At 35.5% G+C, this 21,922-nt stretch overlaps 1 protein-coding gene across 2 annotated transcripts in view; it reads right to left on the bottom strand.

Moving 5' to 3' along the window:
* EDIL3 (EGF like repeats and discoidin domains 3) overlaps positions 1–21,922 on the bottom strand; it is a 463,034-nt gene that overhangs the window by 188,239 nt on the left and 252,873 nt on the right. For both annotated transcript variants that reach the window (XM_025387922.1, XM_025387921.1), the window contains one exon: positions 12,942–13,055. In XM_025387922.1, the coding sequence (XP_025243707.1) occupies positions 12,942–13,055 (114 nt within the window). The remainder of the gene's footprint in view (positions 1–12,941; positions 13,056–21,922) is intronic.

The following is a 21,922-nucleotide window of genomic DNA, read 5'->3' on the forward strand; positions in this document are numbered from 1 at the left end:
GCTACCCAAGGAACATAAAAAAATAGTTTTACTTTTTGTGATTAGACGAAATACTAGGACACAGTTAATAACAGCTTTCTGGGAACTTTTGTAGTGTTTTGCATAATGAATGAATTCACCAAAGCTCCTGTGATAAAATCTTCCTGACTACTCAAAAGGTTAAATGTGTATAAATAGATAATATTTTCCTATACTATGAAGAACATTTGAATAATACTAAATGAATTGTTTTCTTTCTCAGGAACACTTATAAACTGACTGCTTTTTTGGTGTTAACCTTTTCATGCACAATCCTTTGAACTACTTATTATTAATTAAGATGAGGAATATTATTAAATTTAAATTCATCACTCATGCAGACAAGGAAGCAGAGTAAAAACAGAAAGAAGCAAAAGTTCTAAAAGACTGTGGGATCTACAAATAGGAATAATGCGAATGAGAATGAGAAAGCGAGGCAGAAACTCAAGTAGTATGTAAGCCTTCATCATAATGTGGTTAACATACAAACTTAAAAATAGTCCTCATGTTAGAGGTAAACTGAGTGGGTCTGTTTTCTTGGAATCAAAAATACTAGATAAATGTATGTCAGAGCAATATTTCAAGTGACTTAATATCAGGGATCATGTGTCAGTTATTTTGATGTTGGTCTCATCACTTGCATGATGTTATTGCCACAGCCATTTTGCAAATTGTCTAAGTTTTTAGATAAGTCATTTCCATTGTTTTAAAATTCCAGTTTGACAGCCAGAAGTCTGTGAAAGCTTAACTTCCTTAAACAAAGAAGGTCAAGTAGATGATAGTGTCATATATGTCCGTGAAACATACACTTCCTTAAATAACTCTAGGTGTGAGTGCACTCTGATACAAGAAAGGAACTAAATTAAAAAACATAATTAAGTATGTGTTTACTGACAGTACCTTGATGCTTTGAAACTGATGTTCACATTAACTAGAAATTTCATTAAGTTAATAGGCAGACTTTCTCCCTCCCCCTGCCCCAAGTACTGAGTGATCCCCATTACTTTATACATAATCCTGTGATTCTGAACAACTGGTGTGTTTTGGTGAACTCTTATACCAGCTGCATTATTCTAAAGTGACAGTGTATAAGGTATTGGAAAACCAAATAACTAAATTGATTATGAAATTTTACATGGATACTAATCAGTTTTAAGGAGACTGAAAAGGTTCAGTTGAATATGCTCAATTTCAGATAGCAGCCCCTGAGCAGCAGGTGATGGGGAAGAGGACGTGGGGGTGAAGAGGTGGTGGTTGCTCTTTAGTTTACCTCTTTTCCTTTGTCTTTTAAATGTGGGTTAGTGTCCACAGGGCAGGTAATTTAGAATACATCATCTCTCTCTAGGTTACTAAGTGTCTAAATCTGCACAGTTAAGGAGAAGCAGGAATGAATTCAATAAAAGTTCAACCCTGCTAGTAAGACCTCTGTGAATACAATGACAAAAATATTGCTTACAATTGCATCATCTGCTATTTGACTTACATGTTTTTATCATGGAGCTAGAGAACAAAATTCAGCAGAAAGGCCAGACTGGACATTCAATGAAAATGACTCATTGACAGCTTTTATCTCCAAAAGCTTCACCCACATTATTTTGGTAGAAAATGTCTTTTGAAACAGATTGAAACTAGGCCTCATAAAACTTAAAAAATTAGCACCAGGTGGCCCTAGATAGGGTCCCACCCTGCCTCGATAGGGTCCCACCCTGATAGGGTCCCACCCTGCCAATTCTGGGAAACAACCTCATGGGGTCCCACCCTGCCAATTCCGGGGGTCCCACCCTGCCTCGAAGTTCCCAGAATCAACAACTCCAGGAAAGAACCTCATAAGGTCCTGCTCTAACCAATTAGAACAAGACACCTTGCTCAGGCTATAGCTAGACCCAATCATTTTGCGCCTCAAGCTTTGTTTGAATTTCGCACCATAAGCTGTGTTTGAATTTGTGTTTGCCTATATAAACAGCATGTAACAAGCAGTCGGGGTCCCAGGGCCAACTTAGAGCTTGGGACCCTAGCGCGCTAGTAATAAATAACTCTCTGCTGTGAATCTCGTGTCGGTGGTCCTTCGCGGCGACCCCTGCCCAGGAGGGAATCGAGAGTTCGGTTCCAACAAGATAAACCATTAACTCAGGTTTCTAAACCTTTTTTATAGTATGGACCTTTTTGTCAGTCTGGTGAAGCCTAAAGACCCTTCTCAGAATAATGCCTTCAAACATATAAAATGAAATACAAAGAAATTGAAGGCAATCATCAAAATATTTAAAAATATGTGACTTCTCAGTGTATATGCTGATCTATTAATACATTAAATAAGTAGTAGCAGATCTATAGTTTCATATTAGTGAAAAATGTCAGTGATATTTTACATTTGTGACGTATTATGTGAAAGGAAAATATCTGTGATTTCTATTAGTGACAAAAATCATAGGTACTGCTAACACTATGATTGGTTGTTGCTTATATTTGTAATTGATGAAAATTTTAAATTTCAGTCGTCCATTAATACAAATAAACAGATGATTTTTGTTTTCTCATCAAAGGACACTTCTGTCTACCTATCCTTTGTGGTCCTTACCTAGGGTTAATAACCTTGCATTAAGCACTTACAGAGTGGGACTGAGAATGCCCTTATATTAATCCTTGTAGGAAAGTGCTAAGGTTCTGAAAACTATTAACAGTGGTAGAATCCAGAAATAATTCTATTGGAAAAGGAAATAGCATTATTAAGTTACTGTTAAATGAGTATGAGGCAACATTTATATACCAAATTGTCATTTCAGGGATGTTTACAAACTTTTGTGTCTGCCCAAGTGTACCAGAGAAAATATAAAGTGGATTTTCTTTTCACCAAACCACCACAAATATCTCTGGATTTTTCAGAGCTAAGAGCTGCGGTTTCAATTTTTCAGTGTTTCGTAGTTAGATAATAGTGCTGAGTATTTATAGGCTTCCTTATATAACTATAGTTCTATCCATTTTTCTTGTCAGAATAGTTTATTTTCTGTCCCTGCTCCTGTTTTCCTTGAATTTTAGTATTGGATTTACTGACTTTGCTCTGGCTCTCCTTCTTTTTATAGAACCATATTCCTCAAGTTCAATTTATTTTTAAGTTGGATACTTTATGTTTCCATTCCCTTTGGAGCTCTAAAAAGAACGTGTGTTATTGACCAGATAAAGCTATTAAGGTAACTATTATGAAATTTATTTTTAGGTCTTTAGTCACCTTAATGGTTCTCTGGGGTTTAAGATATGCTTAAAGTAGAGTTCACCATAACCTGGGAGGAGCAGCCTGTGGCTATTATTTTCTACTCAGCACCTGCTCATTCTGGAACACTTGCAATCTGGCATTCTTCTGTACACCCACACAATTATGTAAGGGCCATTAATGGTTTTAGCCTCCACATTAAAAGTATCTTTTCTTAGGCCTATATTTTCTTGACCAGTTTCTATTATGGAAACACTCTTTTCCTTGCTCTAAGTCTGTATTCCTCTTCTGTTTCTTGGATTATCCTTTTATTTTATTTTTTTGTACCTTTGCAAATAGAACTTATTTTACCTGATTTAAATTTTCTCCTTAGCCATTTATACTTTTTACTCTCTTACTTTCTCCCTTTGCAATGCTATCTAATCTTATCACTTTATCATTCTCATCTGACCCATAAATCTGAATCTTTGTTAACAATCCTTCCCTTAACTACGATCTGCATTTTTGATAACTAGCTGTACTATCTTATCAGGATATCCCAATTGCACCTAAAATTCCATATGCCTAAGCAGTGCAAAAGGTTGCTGTGCCCTCATTCTTCAGTTGAAGAAGATTGCTTTGAAGATGGGAACTCAAAACATGTATTTGGCTTTATGTCTTACATGCTGCTGGAAACCATCACTTCCAAGGGTGCTGATTCAGTTGAAAACTGCGGCTAGGGCCACACTAGCTGTTGCTGTCACTGCCAAACTCAGCTCCATAGTTGCCAGTCAAGTTTTATTGCAACCATTTGAAACCCTTGAGAGCTCAGGAAATCATGCCATCATTTGAAAAATTGTGCACATTTGGTGAAAGATCAGGAACCATCTATATTCTTTCTTCTCTTCTGAGAAAGTTTATCTCTGCTGTTTAGCTGTGTGATAAAAGTGGAAATCCCGGTGGTTTGTGCTATAATTTCCCTGTTGTTAAATAACCAATTGAGCCTCACTCTGACAGTCAGGCCCCAAATTTCACCTAAGTACCCAAGAATGCTGCATTAACATGTAGAAGATATTGTCTGGCCCACAAATTACATTTTAGCAATGTTCCAACTTTCTAGTCCCAGGATGACTTCTTTACTGGTAGTTTCCTAACAGAGAGGTTTTTTGTTTTGTATATATTTTATTTAGGTTCTCCCTCTGCTCTTTTTGTAAGGGTGAGGGGTGGAGTGATAGCTGAAAAGAGTGATATTTTCAGTTTGAGAAAAATGCAATATGTTTCAATCATCCACTACAGTTCTAAATTTTATGAGAACTAAATCAAGTTATGCTGTTCTCGAACTCTCTTGATGTCTGAGTACTTCATCTTTCTTTGTCTTTGAACTGGAAAATATAAGAGCAAGTTTTAGCCTGGAGAATAAATACAAAACTAAATTATAATCCCTGGACATATACAGTTTAGCACATAAGGGGAATGTTGAAATAATTTGAAAACAAAAAGGTCTTACTGAATGTTTCAGTAATTATTTGCAATTAAATACAAAACTGCCAGGTAATGAGAATATGATTCAATTTGTTGGAAGTATTTAACAAGTCCTACATGGTCTATTTGAGCATTTTGCAGATACTTGTTTGTCTTTTCTTTACTACATTATCGCTTTAAGGTACAGTAGGTGAACCTTCAACGTGTGATAATTCTGTACAAAACTGTTGTGTAACATTTGGAAAATATACCCAGAGGCACCTGACTGAAGACAGAACTTCCATGTCAGACACAAAAAATCCAATTTGCTTTCGTTATTGAGTCAATTTTTTTGCGTTTATTGTTTCAAAAACTTCATCCTGCAATAACATTGAAATCATTTCTTTCTTTATTGATATACTTGCAGTGTTCTGGATTTTCTTTTTAACTCACAAAAACATGTTTTAAAAGAAGTGAGAAATTAAGTTAAAATAATTGTATGTATTCAAGTATATATGGTTACAGTTATTTGTAAATGTATCCCATATGTTTATAGGTAGATTTTAAATGTTATGCCCCTCAGATTTACCCATAGTCAACTCCTTTATTTATTTATTTTTAATGTTCACAAAAGGTACCAGCCTGAGGCAAACTGTCCTTCTCCTGTCCCACTGGAGTTTTGGATTAATTTTTATTTTATGTATTTCAAGCAAAGTAGAACAATCTTAATTAGCCAATGCTTTCAAAGACAAAAATCATTACCAAAGTACCCTGTTCAAATTTCTACAACAGAGCAGATATTTGTTATATGAAATACTATAAGATTAAAATTAAATATTTATTTTTCTTAGTTTCTCTTTGATTTCTTGTTACATTTACAAGTTAAAATATATTCTGATGTTTCAAAAATCCCTCATGGTTGCACAAAACCATATTTATAAGATGAATTTTTAGTATATAAACATGGTTTAGCATGGATAGATCACAACCCCAATTGAAATTTCATGACTCTATTGTTAAGGCCTAAAAGATAAGATATACTAAAGGTGCTATCACATGTTGGTTAAATAACACTCTTAACTCATCCACTAAATATTAAGATTCTTAAAGACAAAGGATCTGTTTATTCTTGAGGATAAACAAAGGATCTGTTTATTCCTGAGGATTCTCAAAGGATCTGTTTATTTATCATTCTCTTTATAAAATTCTCATCTCCACCACCCCCTCCTCCTTCTATTTGAGTACATACTACACATTCTTAAGGTCTTAGCTTAAATGTCACTATCCTAAATCCCCCAAACAGAAAAGGCTTCCCTGTCATAGGCTCCCTCTTTTTTGCCCTCATGGCATTTACCATGTCTTATCATTAAATAATACATACTTCTTTTTTTCTCTGTCATTATTCTGTATATGCTATGAGAGTAGAAACCAAATTCATTTCAATTACCATTGTTATCCCGGCTTTAGAGGGTGATACAATTTGTTGAATGAATGAGTTTATTCATGTATGTTCTTATAACCTTATACACAGTTATGCTAAGAAAAGCTCAGTAAATATTTGTGGCTAGTTTATTTGATCATATAATTGAATACATTCACTATATTGTAACATCAGACTTAGGCAGTTTTCTCATAAAACTTATGTGTGCTTTCATTCTAATTTTCACTTCCTTATAGACCCTTTTAAAAAAATAATTTACTTCAGAATTTCTCTATGTTTTCCTTTTGTCTTGTCACATCTGGATAGGAAAGAGTAGGATTTTCGTGTTATATAATATAAAACTATAATCTCTGACCACTTTTTTAGAAAATACTGGAATTATTCATTCTCCTCTTGTCATTCACTAAAATTACTGCAAACATTCATTTGCTTATCATTGACTAAGATACCTGATCAAATAACAGTGACATCTTACAATAATTGCAAACATACAAAGAGATAAATCAAATTGGGTGTTTGTGGTTCATATGTTATGATAGCCTTTTATAAAAAAACACAGGAACTATCTCCTCTAATGATTTTGGGTAAAGAATATGTATTTAAACTTATTTTAATGCCACAGGAATTCTTAAATTTATGTATCTGTAAAACATGGTATGCAGGCATTATACCTAACATCTACACTGCTTGTTCTCAAGGACATACACTAATTTACTAATGAAGGACAAGTTGTTTGCATAAATAATAAAACTTAAAATCACACAACATTATGACAAAAGAAAAGGTGAGATACACAGGTATTATTTTTTCAAATAACTAAAAAAAAATCCTATGTGTATACATTTATGCAGTTATTTCCTTATTTATAACATTTATTGACCTAGGTGTTTTATTAGGTATTTTACATATGCTATGAATTTTAATCTGCCCATCAATATATATACATCAAAAGATAATATCAATTCCATTTGCAGATAAAAAATCTGAGGTTCAGAAGGGGCAATGTACTTGTCAGGACATATAGTTACAAACAGAAAATATTTAAACTTCCAGTTCTATTTGAATGCAAAGCCTGCACTCTTTCCTGTTACGCTGTTGTCACCTGCCAAGGCCACTCATCAAGTGTAAGTGCTTTTAATGTGTAGCATTTAATAACAGCATCCCTTTACCCTACAAGAGACAGGATCATATCACGCTTAGGGCTGCAGGCTCTGCAACCACAATGCCTGGGATTAAGGCCAGGTTCTGAAGTTTACTAGCCAGGTCAACTTACGCAAATTATTTACTTACTCAATAGCTCAGTCTGCTCTGTAAAATGGAATCAGTAATAAAGAGTACCTACTACAAAAAGTGCTGAGAGGATTAAAAAATCAATATTTAAAGTACTTAGGAAGGTGATTGACACACAGTAAAGTCAACATATATGAATTGGTGAAAAGATATAGTTTAGTAAACAAAAACGATTTGCCAGTTATTATTTACAAATTTGTCTTTTAAAAAGCAATAATTAAATACTGAGCTTAAAAATACAAATCTCATCATGTATTTATCTATACAAAGTGTTAGAAATTTTCAGTGAATAAGTCTGTACTTAAACAAATATACTTGGTGGTACATATTGATATCAAAATAAAGAATATAGGGGCCGGGCATCGTGGCTTACACTTGTAATCCCAGCACTTTGGGAAGTTAAGGAGGGCAGATCTCCTGAGGTCCGGAGTTTGAGACCAGCCTGGCCAATGTGGTGGAACCCCATCTCTACCAAAAATACAAAAAAATTAGCTGGGCATGGTGGCAGGCACCTGTAATCCCAGCTACTTGGGAGGCTGAGGCAAGAGAATTGCTGAACCTGGGAGGTGGAGGTTGCAGTGAGCCGAGATTGCGCCACTGCACTCTAGCCACCTGGGAGACAGAATGAGACTCTGTCTTAAAAAAAAAGGCCGGGCGCGGTGGCTCAAGCCTGTAATCCCAGCACTTTGGGAGGCCGAGACGGGCGGATCACGAGGTCAGGAGATCGAGACCATCCTGGCTAACACGGTGAAACCCCGTCTCTACTGAAAAAAAAAATACAAAAACTAGCCCGGGAGGCGGAGCTTGCAGTGAGCTGAGATCCGGCCACCGCACTCCAGCCTGGGCGACAGAGCCAGACTCAGTCTCAAAAAAAAAAAAAAAAAAGAAAAATCAATACATATAATTATATATATATAAAAACTATATTGTTTATATATTATATATATACACACACACAGTATATGTTGTCTATGTTTATGTGCTTGGAAATACTAGTTAATTTATATGATGGCTAAAAGAGTTAAAGCTGCTCAAATAATGAAGCTAAGAAAATATTAATTTACCACTTTCAAAATATATGCATAGGTATTATTTTGATATCCTTATAATATCACAGAATTCTTCAATGACTATATAATTATCTAGATTATTTTATTAAATTTGCAAAAACTGGGTAATTATGATATTTGGAAACATCACTTAGTCCTTACTAGAAGATTACAGTTTTAATTTTTAGTAAAAACCTCTGAGATCACCCAAGTCTTTGTTTGTTTGTTTGTCATAATTGTTTGTGGATGTTGCATTATAAGAGCTCCCTTGAAAACTATCTTACTTTCCCAAAGTAGTGCCAGTGACAAAAATGAATTTGAGTGCCATTCCTGAAATATAATAATGTCATATTTAAACACCCAGGAGGGAAATGTATACAGGTATTGTGGGCCACATAGTCTAATAAATGAGAACAATCCTAGTTATTTTTAGATTAGTTAACTAGAGTGTTATTAATTTTCATTGCACTTAATCTAGTTTAAACATCATGTTCAGTTAAACTTATATGACAAAACTTATCTGTTCTTATGAGAACAGTTTTCTCATTCCAATTCATCATCATTTTCTTTTCAAGCTGTTTATGGAAGTAACTGTCAGAACACTTGAGCTTATCACATTTAAAAGGAACGAGGGGCCGCGCGGTGGCTCATGCCTGTAATTGCAGTACTTTGGAAGGCCGAGGTGAGTGGATCATTTGAGGTCAGGAGTTTGAGACCAGATCAAAGTGGTGAAACCCTATCTCTATTAAAAATACAAAAAAGCCAGGCGTGGCGGTGCGTGCCTGTAGTGCCAGCTACTCGGGAGGCTGAGGCAGGAGAATCGCTTGAACTCGGGAGGCAGTGAACTGAGATCGTGCCACTACAATCCAGCCTGGGCAACAGAGAGAGACTCCATCTCAAAATAAATAAATAAATAAATAAATAAAATGAACAAGGGAATTAAATTAGGACTTTAATTAGAAGAATTGCTGTAATGCTGTGATAGATACTACAGGAACATCTAAATGATTTTCACATATCAAATGTAATTTCATGTAAAATATAACAATAATAAAACTTAACCAAACCTGGTAATAAACAAATAATAAAACTAAAAAATAAGTGAGATCTTCCAAAGTAAATACGTTGTATGAATCACATCTAGAAGTCTAAACTGAAATTATTTAAATCAGAAATATGTATTATTGCCTTAACTCCCCTATAATTAGAAGATAATCACTTGAAAAGTACAGGAAACTTTTTTTGCCTAGTATTAAAAGGTTCATTATTAATGTGAAATAATTTCATTGTTACTGAAAATGTTCAATAGGTAATTAATTTGCATAATAATTTTTACCACATAATTTTGCAACAGGTCATAATGGAGTTAGATATAAATTTGTTCCTTACAAAGTAAAAGTGCTTAATAGCTAAATTAATTAAAGACATACATTATAGTAAATAATTCACAGTTATTTTTGTAATATTAAGGTACTATCTCAACAAAAACATCTTGCTTTTAATTGCTTAATTTAAAATAAATATATTTGAGTTTTTGAAATGTGGTATGACACTAGTTTTGAAAATATTTCATTTAATTATATTGGCAAAGGCAACCTTAATATACAGTTTAAAATTGAAAGTCTGGTAAAAAATGAGGGAAAGGCCACCCTCTGGGACATGTAAGATACAAAGTCCAGAAGAAAGGTTATCAATCATATTGCAGGGTAGACGCCAGCACAGGAGTTATCGTCTATGTATTGTCAACAACTTCCAAGGTCTTACCTTCAAGCAGCTTAGAGCTGGTACCACCTGTAACCTGTATGTGCTTCTATATACCCCACAGTAAGTGAATTCTCTAAGTTCTCAATGTGCATAAATCATCAGTGTGTCAGAATGTCCCTTTTTACTCTAAATTTTCTAAAAACTCTAAGAGACTACAGAAAAAAGTAGAGCCATATCCTAAGAAACCTAGACAATAGGCAGAATAAAGAACCTTAATTTGTTATATGTCTTTAAAATTTAATAAAATAAAAGCAAACACCCGATAGGAAAATATTTTACGGAACTCCCTAAGTGACTCTTTCTGATCTACTTGTCAGGGCACAGAGAATACAGGAAATGCTAGAATGTCAGATCATGACAGTTGAAGAGAGGCATGCCACTATCACACGCATCTTCAAAGAGATGCCTGAATTTAAATATAAATATTATATAGATATAAAGCTAATTCACAGAAAAGTAAAAGTTTTCATTAAACACAACATGAAAAACTGGTTGGAAGATACAAGGCACAAACTAATGACAGGGCAGGGGCATTTCTCCCTCTTTCATAGCCTTACTGTCTGTCTCATAAACCCCTCATCCCCAGCCTATCCACTCAACCTGTTTCCCAATTCCTCCATGCCCTAGAGTTCCACGTTCTAGGTCTCCTCTTCTAGGACATCTACACCCTCAGGTGTCACTTCTTAGGCTCGTTCCTCACTGCACAGTGAAACTCATCCCTAGGCAGGGTTCTTATGATATGTCCCCCATTCAATCCTCCTTTAGGAAAATGGGAAGGTTTCTCCCCCACAATTGTTCCCCTAATCAGGCCTCCTATGGGTCAGAGGTGGCCTTACCCTTCCTAGAAATGCTGTAATCCAGGTATTGTTTTAAACTATGCTAAAGTTCCTTCCTGGACGGTTCTCTATTCAGGTACCAATTCTCTATTTTTGCTGAATGAAGGTGAAATAGTCAGTGACATCAGTTTTTTTGTTCATCATGATATTAATAAGATGTTCACTGACAGACATCTTGGAGGTGCTCTTTAGCACAACTTCCAGTGTTGACTGAGCAGCCATCTTCAAGTTCCATGAAACAAAAATGGATGCAAGTGCTGTGCCTGGGACAGGCCAAAGAGGAGCTGAACCTGAGCTTGAGTTAACTTGGTGGGTGGTTAGTTAAATGCTTTATGGGAAGGTTTCTAGGTTAGTTGGTTGGATGACTATTGGTCTATTTGGTTGCATGGTCAACCTACTTACTCAGCCTTCCCTTTCCATCCTTCTGTGCCCTGTACCTTTCTTCATCAACTCAGGCTCAATGTCCTTCCTCAATTACTTTAAGTTTAGCAAGTTTTTTTTTTTTTTTTTTTTTTTTCCAATTCAAGATTTCTCTATGATAGTCAGAGTTTAATTATTTTTGTGCAGTTTGTCAGGACTACAGTAATGAGTATCCCATTTTATATCATTATTTTATTTATATATATTTATATATCAAATTATTCAACAATATTTCCTATTTTATTTTATAAAGACCATGGCTGAAGAGAAAGAAAGAAAAAGAAAATGGGAAATAAATTTCTTACTATGGCTGAAGAGAAAGAACTATGTGGTATGTGTGTGTCTGTGATAAAGAATGGACATGTCATGTATTCACATTTACATTATACCTCTCTATTTAAAGAGGTATCTCAATCTTGAGGAAAATACACTGAGTGAGGATGGGGAATCACAAATCTGTAGCATTACTTCTGTCACTAAATACCTGTGAAAGCTTGGGCAAACAACATCACATGAGTCTCACTTTCTTTATCTGAAGTCTCATCTGCATTTACATTCTGAATGTGCGTAATGATGTTGTGGTGCTCAGATCATACAATATACATCAAAGCAGTAGCAGTATGAACTTTCCCCTAACTGTCCAATAATTATAAGGCTATATCATTAGTATTCTTATGAACATGTGTTTGGGCCCACTTAGGCCCCATCCGATTGACTTTAGTCCCGTTACTACTTTTTCCCAGCCATTTTTTTTTTTTTTTAGGCAAGTGGTGCCTTCTGCCTCTTTGTAAACACTTAAGGCAAATAACTGCTCTGTCATTTGATGCATCATTTCAAGTCCCTACTTTCTTCAGCTTCCAATAAGACAAATAAATAGTGTGCAACATTTTTGCTAGTGTGTGGGACAGCCCAAATGCATCCTCCTTTATTTTTACCTTTTATTTATAATAGAGGCTAACTGACTTATTTTATTTTTATTTCATTTTTTTAGAGATGGGGTCTCACTGTGTTGCCCAGCATGGTCTTGAGCTCCTGGGCTCCTACCGCTGAGGCCTCTAAAAGTGCTGGGATTACAGGCATGAGCCAGCGTGCCCTATCTGGTTTCAACACCCTGAATTTACTCTCAGAACCAAAGTGTCACTCTGGTGGTAGAAATTTTGGTCATATACATAATCATAAACCAAAATGGGATCCATGTAACTTGAGTATCTGAGGCAATGTCGTCATTCTTTTCAGGTCACAAGATACCACTTCTACGCATATGGTGCACTAAGTGAGACATCCTAGAGAATATGTATGCATTAATAACATACCACAAATATGAAAAGTACCATTTCAATGGATTATGCACTCTGAAAGCAAATAATACTGATTTTGGCCCAAATTTCAAAATAAATGTAGATGATGTACATAAAAATGTATATGCATACATATACGTGTGTGTGTATACACACACACACACACACGTGAATACTTACTGTATTGACAATTTCTTCCCATAAATTCGCCTGGGCACTCGCAGGAATAGTTGGCAACAAGATCTGTACATATTCCACCATTTTTGCAAGGCTCAACTTCGCATTCATTAATGTCTAAGGAAGACAGAAAGGACAGAGGAAGAGAATTGGTCAAAAATGATTAGATACTGGAAAGTTTTAGACATTTGAAATACAAATGCCTTAGTAATGCTATTCCTTTGTGTGTGCAGGCATGTGTGTGTGTTTAGTCAGTAATACAAATGCTGCTTAAAACCTAACCATTAAATTTAATAAATTTCAAATAAAATTCAGAATCCAGATGAAAGGCCAACAGAACTAAATCACTCTCGCATTCTGAAAATAAATATGAGTAGTTTGGGGAACTATTCAGTGTACCCTTAGAATTAAATCAAACAAATTAACCCTGATGGAAAGATGAATTGGTTTCACTTACAAGATCGAGAAACCTCCCCTGCAGCAACAACTGCCAATTAACACTGTCTCATTTCATCTTAATTCATTAAAATTCTAACTGACAGAGATGTTTTAGTTTCGAAATAGTTCGTCTTTGATGAATATGATGAGAAGCAAATTAGAGTTAATAGCTAAAGCTTGTTAAATGCAAAATATAATAAATGTAAATGGTGATCACTTCCTAATCTCATTTAAGGATTTATAAAGTTAGGAAGACTAACGGGACTTACCTTTGATATGCTACTATTATATCTGATGCAAAATCACATGAAATATAAAACATTGAGCAAATTATACTACTTCCCTTGCTAATTTTGGACAACAGAGAAAACAAACATGATTTTGAACATAAAAGAAACGACGACTAATTCAATCAAATATCAATCACAGATACTCACAAATCATTCCTTTTTAGCACAGAACCATGCTGGATTCTGTGGGAGCTAGTGCAGTAGCTGGAGAGCATGCACCACTCACCATCTCTTCCTCATCCTATAAGCTTTTCCAGTTGAGCTCCCTATCTGCTTTCATTTCCATAACTGTTTGTTGTTGTTGTTTTTAACTGTATTACAGACTTGGAAACTGTCTGTTTATGTGCCTTTAGCCCCTTTCACCTTGTCAGAAAGTGAGCTCCACAAACGAAGTTCCTATCCTGCCCTGTTCCTTGCATTCCTGAAAATACCACACTCAATCTGGACAACTACTGGGGCCCGACAAATGTTTCCTGACAAACTTTCTACCAGAACAATAGAAATAGTCCTGTGCATAATCTTAAAAAATTTTATTCCAGATTTGTAATGTGCCTTCTGATACCCTATAATGTATCAAATGGTAGTTCTGAAATCTTGGGTTATTACAGTTGCTTAAAGCAAGATGATCATTAAATTACTTCTAAAGGGAAACAAGGAAAAAAGTATTTGAAAATCTCAATTTTGCCCTTTCTTCTGACATTTTGTCTTCTAATTAGTATCCCCTCCAGAAAGCAGAGTTGTTCACCCTCTCATTCTAAGTTCACTGTAGAAAGCCTGGTCTAAATTTCCTTAGGTGATAACTTGCTCTCAAAAAGTAGCCCTTTTGGTTTCTGGTTGACAATCACAGCTTAAGAATAGAGATAATTCATGACTGTGTTCAGAAAAAAATAAAAATCATTTGAGTACCTCATAACTTCAAATAATAGGATAAAATCAGAATCTGCTAATCTCTAAAAAGATGGATCTATATGCTGTAAAGTGTGAGAGACTCGGCTGGGAGCGGTGGCTCACACCTGTCATTCCAGCACTTTGGAAGGCCAAGGCAGGCTGATCACAAGGCCAGTAGTTCGAGACCAGCCTGGCCAACACGGTGAAACCCTGTCTCTGCTAAAAATACAAAAATTATCTGGGAGTGGTGGCGTGTGCCTATAATCCCAGCTACTTAGGAGGCTGAGGCAAGATAATTGCTTGAACCCAGGAGGCTGAGGTTGCAGTGAGCCGAGACTGAGCCACTGCACTTCAGCCTGGGCGACAGAGCGAGACTCTGTCTCGGGGAAAAAAAAGTATGATAGACTCCTAAATATTTGATACTGAAACTGTACAAAAATGAAGGATGGATGACGGGGAGGGAGGGAGGTGGGGAGGGAGGGAAGGAGGGAGGGAGGGGAAAGAAAAGAAGGTGGGTATAAGTCATTTCTTTCCTTTTTAAAAATATAATAAAATACTCAGGTCTATTTGCTCTTACCAGAATTTCACTTAGTCTTAATATTAAACTATATTTATATTGGACTAACACGCAAACCATTTTCATTAAATTTTGTAAGCCACATGAAAATCTCCATGCTACTTATTGCTGCCAACTCAGTGTATGACAATAACAATGTCTGGCTACCTTGGAACATGCCCAGTATGTCTTTATCTGTATCTTCTCTACTGCAATTTGTTTTAGATGAGAACATGTCACTGGTTAATGTCTTCATATCTTAGAGAAAACATTGCCATAATTTGTAAAGTTAGATGCGAAAATTTATTCTCATATATACTTAGAGAGAGGAAACTGAGTGGTCATGTCCGAAGGACCCACATAAGCAAAAGCTAATTTGACCTTAGACAAGAAGAAAAAGTTTCATTAAGATTAATAAGGATGTGATATAGATGGTGGTCAGTTTCCAAGCTGGGAGCCAGAATGAATCACAACTTTCAAGAAGAATGTTAATGATATGATGGTGTGTTTAGGTACAGGAGTAAAGTATTTTGGAGCAGAGAAGATGAAGGAGAGTGCTAGAATCCCATATCAGAGAATGTAGATACGGACCACATTATGATGCATCCTTAGTACAGGCTGAGGGAACCGGGTTTCATTTTTTTGGCAATGAACATTTGGAGCAGGATGAGAAGGATGAGAGGGTATTTCCTTCACCCTTCTACTTTAGAAGAACCTAGTGAAGCCATATGTGAGATGGACTTGAGAAACGAATAAAGGAAAATGGGACAGAAACCCATACAAGATTTGATATTAATAGGTACAACATATATTTTAAGTCTCCTGTAAGAGGCTCTATGCATTTTCTCATTTTAAGATTGAAATATATCATGAGTAAAATCAAACCCAGCTCTTGCTGATTTGTAATGTTAATAGAAGGAATTTCTCATAGCCAATGTGAGAACAATCAAGAATTATTATACATTCTATTAATGATAGAAAGACCCTGCCGTTTTTTGCCTCCTTAAATCTTCCAAGTCTTTACACAATAAGTAGTAATTAAAATATGTGAGTGTAAATCTAATTGAGACAAATCAACCTTTAAACCTTCCACTTGTAGGCTCATCAGGTCCCATCTATAAACTGTCAGCAAAGCAAGTTATAATTAAGGACATCCAATTCTGAAAAATCAACAGTTAACACCTTTACCCAGAGGTTAACATGAAGTGGAAAGAATTGGAATGGCATTTGCTGAAGTGGAAATGCTTTGTAGACACACTCAATTTGTGATAGAATGACCTTTTCATTGTTTAAATGTGCATTTTTCAATGTTTTTAAAACTCAAAAACTACTTAAATCTAAATTCATAAATATACACATTATCTTGAGGTATGCGTATTTTTTAATATAGTAGCTAAGTTAGTAAAACATTTCCGCATATGTACATGCCCAGTAACACACAAGCTTAGAGAACAGTTGCAAATTACGCAGAAGCATTTACGTATTTGTATAATATGGGAGTTCTTTCAGCAGCGAAGGCTATTGGCACTGTCATTAACACTGCAAACAATCTAGATGGAAACCAACCTCAATTTGTATAAATCATGTTTAATTAAAGACTAGATAAAAATGTTCACAGAATATAATGCAATGAAATGAAACTTAAACATATTTGCAATAAATTACATACATTTATCTTCGTCACAGATCAAGACATTATCATTCCCAGAAAAAGTCCACATCCATTCCAAATATACTGCTGGGATATGACAGTTTATTAACGAAGAAAAAACTGATAAAGTAGTCCCCATATGAAATAGAAATTTCCATATTTGGTCAGATTTATATGTTATTTATAATAATATCATTTATAAGGTCTTGCTTCATAAAACAACTTCGAAATATGACTTTATAATCAAGACAGTCAACTGAGTCCTGAAAACATAAAACTTTGCTGCCAAACTTCTTGTGTCACCGAGGCACAGTGATGAGAGCTGCATATGAGTTTCCAGATGTAAACTCATGACTCACCCTTATTTCCTGAAATGTTATATATATAATATATATGACATTATAATATATATATATAAACTATATGTTTATATATATATTACATTTTGTTTTGATTTTTTGGTGGAAGAAGAAAGTAGAAGAAAGAAGAAGGAGAAGAAGGAAGAGGGAAGACAGAAAATAATAAAAGATAAATAGTTGAATTTCTCTGAAAGGAAACACAAATTACTTTGAACCAAAAAAGTACTTTACAAGTATTTCCAGTTCCTTGCCTCTTTTATAACTACACAGATTCATTGATTTTATACACATAACTCAGACTCTTTATCGGTGTGTCAGGCATAACCCACATTATAGATTTGTAAATGTGTTTGATAGTCTACCCACTTTGGCTTGGGTTTTTCCTAACAGAAATGCACACTCTGGAGATTTTGCTGTGAGAAGCCTTCTCCAGTAATTGACAAACTACCCATATATATGTATATATACATATTAAGATCACGTTGAGGACTCCTCCCTTAGGCAATTCACCTTATGCACATCCACATCCTGAGAAATGCTCAGTTACACCTGGTCTTCTTTGTCCTGGATCTTTGTCAGAACCCTTCTTGTACAGATTATAGCCAAAAGCCCATGAAATTGAATTTGGAGTGGTAGGCTGTCAAAGAGTTAACATGGAAATTATATTGTTAATTCCTTATTGGTGCCTTCAAAACAAAGCATTGTCTGGGCATGATTTCTTGTCACAGAAATGGTGTGGCTTCTTCTCAGAGAATTATATTTAAAAATTCAGTAATCTCATTGTTCTTTATAGATTCCGCTAGTTGGCCAGAGATGAGATAGAGAATTCTTGAGTCTAATTCCCAGGAACCACCTCCTCTGGAGACTTTTAAAACTAATTAATAACTAATTAATTAGTTTGTTTTCAAGTGGCTCACCTTTTCAATCTGCAGAGTAGGAATGGTAGCAGTTTTCACTTCTGGGACATCATTATCGTAGCTCATCCTTGAGTTCTCTCAGAACTCCTCAGGAAAATGTCATTTGTCCCCAGTAGTGTAACCACATTTATTTTGCCAACATGGCTTAGATATTTTGAATACTGACCACCATTTGGACCAGTACATCTAATCCTTCTGGGAATAGATATCTATCTAACCTCCTCCTAGTGAAGACAAAGACAATCTATTTCAACCATAAATCTATCTCCTCTTCATACATAAGTACATTCAGGCCCCCACAAACATCAAAAAGGAACATGGTTCTTGGGCTGAACATACTTTTTGGGTATATTAAAAGGAGACAATGATAGACGGCGCCCCCTCAACTTTTTTTCTTTTGTGAAGACAAAATTTCTCAACTTCTTTATGTCTTTCCCTTGCGCTATCTTTCCTCCAGCAATATTGCTATTGACTGCTAATTAGTCAGCAAGACTTTATTTTCCAGAGCCTGCTATTTTTTGATCCTTAACAACACATCTTCCCTGGGCTCCCCATTAGCTATTAAATATTCTCCAGACCTCCCATGAATGATTGCCTTTTAAAGTTCGACCTTTTATATTTTTCCTTATTTAAAGCCTATGGTCTTTCAACTTCTCTTTAAAGATTGAATTTCTCTTTAAGATGAATTTCTAAGAATTCAGTTCTCCTACTCTGATGCTGAACTTAATTATGTCACAATCAGAATTATCTAGATAATTTATTTCTCAGTCATTTCTGTGACCAGTTTGCTATATATTTAAATCTTCTGTTCTTGAACCCCCTTTTGATCTGGCTTTCTGCTATATTACTAGTAATTCATTTTAAAGTAGCTAATTAAAATCAGCATTATTCAGTCAGAACATATCACACACAAACCTTTTATAATAATTTATTGATAATCTTCACTTACCAACAACAGTAGTTAAACAAAAGCCCCAAATCCAAGAGATATTTATCCATTGCCTCTTTCTAACAAAGATCATATTTTCTGTCCATCTCTATCCTGACATCCTAGTATTTATTTTAAGATCTTTATTTAGATGCAAATACCTTTGATACTAGTACCCAGGCAATACTCTTCCCAATTATTTGGGTTGTTTATATTAATTATTCCAATAAAGTTTTATTTGCATTTATACAGATATTTGGCCAGTAAGACAAGACAGCTATTCTAACAGATATAAAAGCCAAAACCAGGGGAGACAGAGGAAAAGTTAAGGAAGAGGTAATCAAGAGGGTGTTATGTCTCTATAACTCAAATATTTGATGACTTTATATATATAAATAAATAAATAAATATATGTATGCAGAAGCCAATAAGAACAGATGCCTCTTTCAGTAAACATTTTCACAAAAAAGCAAACCATAACATGGGATGTTACCTCAGTGACATGTAGCATAGTTGCTTGCCCTGCACTAAATATTTGTTAATTGGTAAGAAAGAACCAGGAATATGAGTAACCTTGGGATCATCATGTATATACTGTAACAGTGAGTCCCTTGCTTGCGTAAAGTGCTCCAGCCTATTTCTAATGGAATTCTATTAAGGAAAAATGAAATTAGAGCAAGGCTTCTTTTAAAAGTTGGAGCTCTTAAAGCATATCAATGCACAAGTCTTACACTTAGAGATTCTGACTTAAATGGTCTTGGGAGAGACAAAGGGAGCAATACATTTTTTTTAAAGGCATTCCAGTGACTCCGAAGGGTAGCCAGTGTTTGTAAACACTGAACAGAACCTCTGCTTATGAAGCACATCGATCCATTCACCCTTCCTTCTTTCCTTGCCTCCCTTCCTCCCTCCCACGCTCCCTCCTTTCCTTCCTTCCCTTCCTCCCTGTTTCCCTCCCTCCTTCCCTCCCTCCCTCCCTTCCTCCCTTCCTCCCTTCCTTCCTGCCTTCCTTCCTTCTTTTCCATGCATCCATCCATCCTTAGTTCTATACTAGGTACTAAGAATGCAACAATTAATATGTCACGATCTGTAGCATTTCTGAAGCTCTTATAATACAGTAGATAGACAAGGAATTAATCAGTTACAGTGTAAGGTAACAAGGGTTATAACAGGAAAATGCACAGTCTCTCAAAGGAACTCCAAATATCAAAACTAAATTGGTTTGTCAGACTAGGGGATGTTGAGTTTTAGAGAAGGAGTCTAGCTGACTAGGGAAAAGTGCTTTTGAATTAGATGGAATTATAAATAATTGACTCTATAAAGTTATTTTTCTAAATTAATATGTATTTCATTTTTCCTGATATCAGTAGTCTGCAGATCTAAGAGTGATTCCTCATTGTCCCATAGTTCTTTTCTCCAAGTATGCAAGGTATTTATTTCCTGGTTTCCTTTTTTTTTTTTTTGAGACAGAGTCCTTCTGTCGCCCAGGCTGGAGTGCAGTGGCACAATCTCGGCTCACTGCAAGCTCCGCCTCCCGGATTCAAGCCACTCTCCTGCCTCAGCCTCCTGAGTAGCTGAGACTACAGGTGCCCACCACCACGCCCGGCTAATTTTTTTGTATTTTTAGTAGAGACGGGGTTTCACCGTGTTAGCCAGGATGGTCTGGATCTCTTGACTTCGTGATCCACCTGCCTCGGCCTCCCAAAGTACTGGGATCACAGGCGCAAGCCACCTTATTTTTATTATTTATACAATTGCATATTTTGATGCTTTATCTAAAATTAACTACTCTATTCTTTCAGCTGCATGTCAAATTAGTTCTCTCTGGTTTTAGCAGTCAATCTTAATGACAGACCATTTTGAAGTTTTTCCTATAGTGAGTTATCAGAAACCCCAAACTGACTAGATGAGCTAGGATTTGTACGGGAAACACACCTATGATTCACATAGCTTGCCTTTAACCATTTGTTCACTAATTCATTCATTAGAATTCTGAGGAGCACTTTCCAAGAATCAGGCATTAAAATGCATAACTGGATATATCAGTAAATAGAAACAGCTCCTGTTCTAAGATATCGCTCATTTTCTATTCTTCTACACAGGAGACAGACAATTATAATAGGGTGAAATATGTGCTTTAGAGCATTATCTACAAAATATACTAAGATTATAGAAAAAGCAGTAGTTTTGCCTAAAGGAGATATGGAAGATTGCTTGCAGGAGGTAATATATTTGGTGCTTAAAGAATGAGCAGGAATTTTTATAGCTGTATTAAATTAGGAAGAAACACAAAAGAACATGTTTTCAGAGACAGCTGAGCACTCTGAATTTTTGAAGCATGCACAGGGACTGTGTGGGGGAAATTCTGCATAATGGCGACTATGTAGTCTGGGACCAGATTTTTATGGCCATATCAATCAAGTTAAGGAGTTTGAACTTTAGTCCTTGGATACTGGAGAGTTAATAGAGAACTCAAGAAGGGTGGAAGGGGACATGGGATTGAATAGATCTGTATTTTAGAAGCTCATTCACATTCTCTAAAATTTCATTGTTGGTATCATTTTGGAAAAATAATTCAAAAAGTGAGAAGGGATATTTATGTTGAGTCCATATTACTCAGACTAGGTAGTAGGATGGCTATAACCATGTTTGGTATGTTTAAACACTTAGCTTGGTTCGAAATGTATATAGGCTTCCTAATATTTACGGTTGCCAGATTTGGCAAAGAAAAACAGTGTGTCCATGCAAATATTTGAGACATATTTGTAAGAAAATCTTTTTTTATCTGAAACTCAAATTTACCTGGGCACCTTTTATCTAGAAACCCTACTCGAATTGTCAATTAGATGTGATTTCTCCATATTTTGTCTTCCCTTTTCTTTCTTTCTTTCTTTCTTTCTTTTTTTTTTTTTTTTTGAGACGGAGTCTGGCTCTGTCGCCCAGGCTGGAGTGCAGTG

The sequence above is a fragment of the Theropithecus gelada genome, chromosome 6, assembly GCF_003255815.1.
Source record: "Theropithecus gelada isolate Dixy chromosome 6, Tgel_1.0, whole genome shotgun sequence".
Lineage (NCBI taxonomy): Eukaryota > Metazoa > Chordata > Mammalia > Primates > Cercopithecidae > Theropithecus > Theropithecus gelada.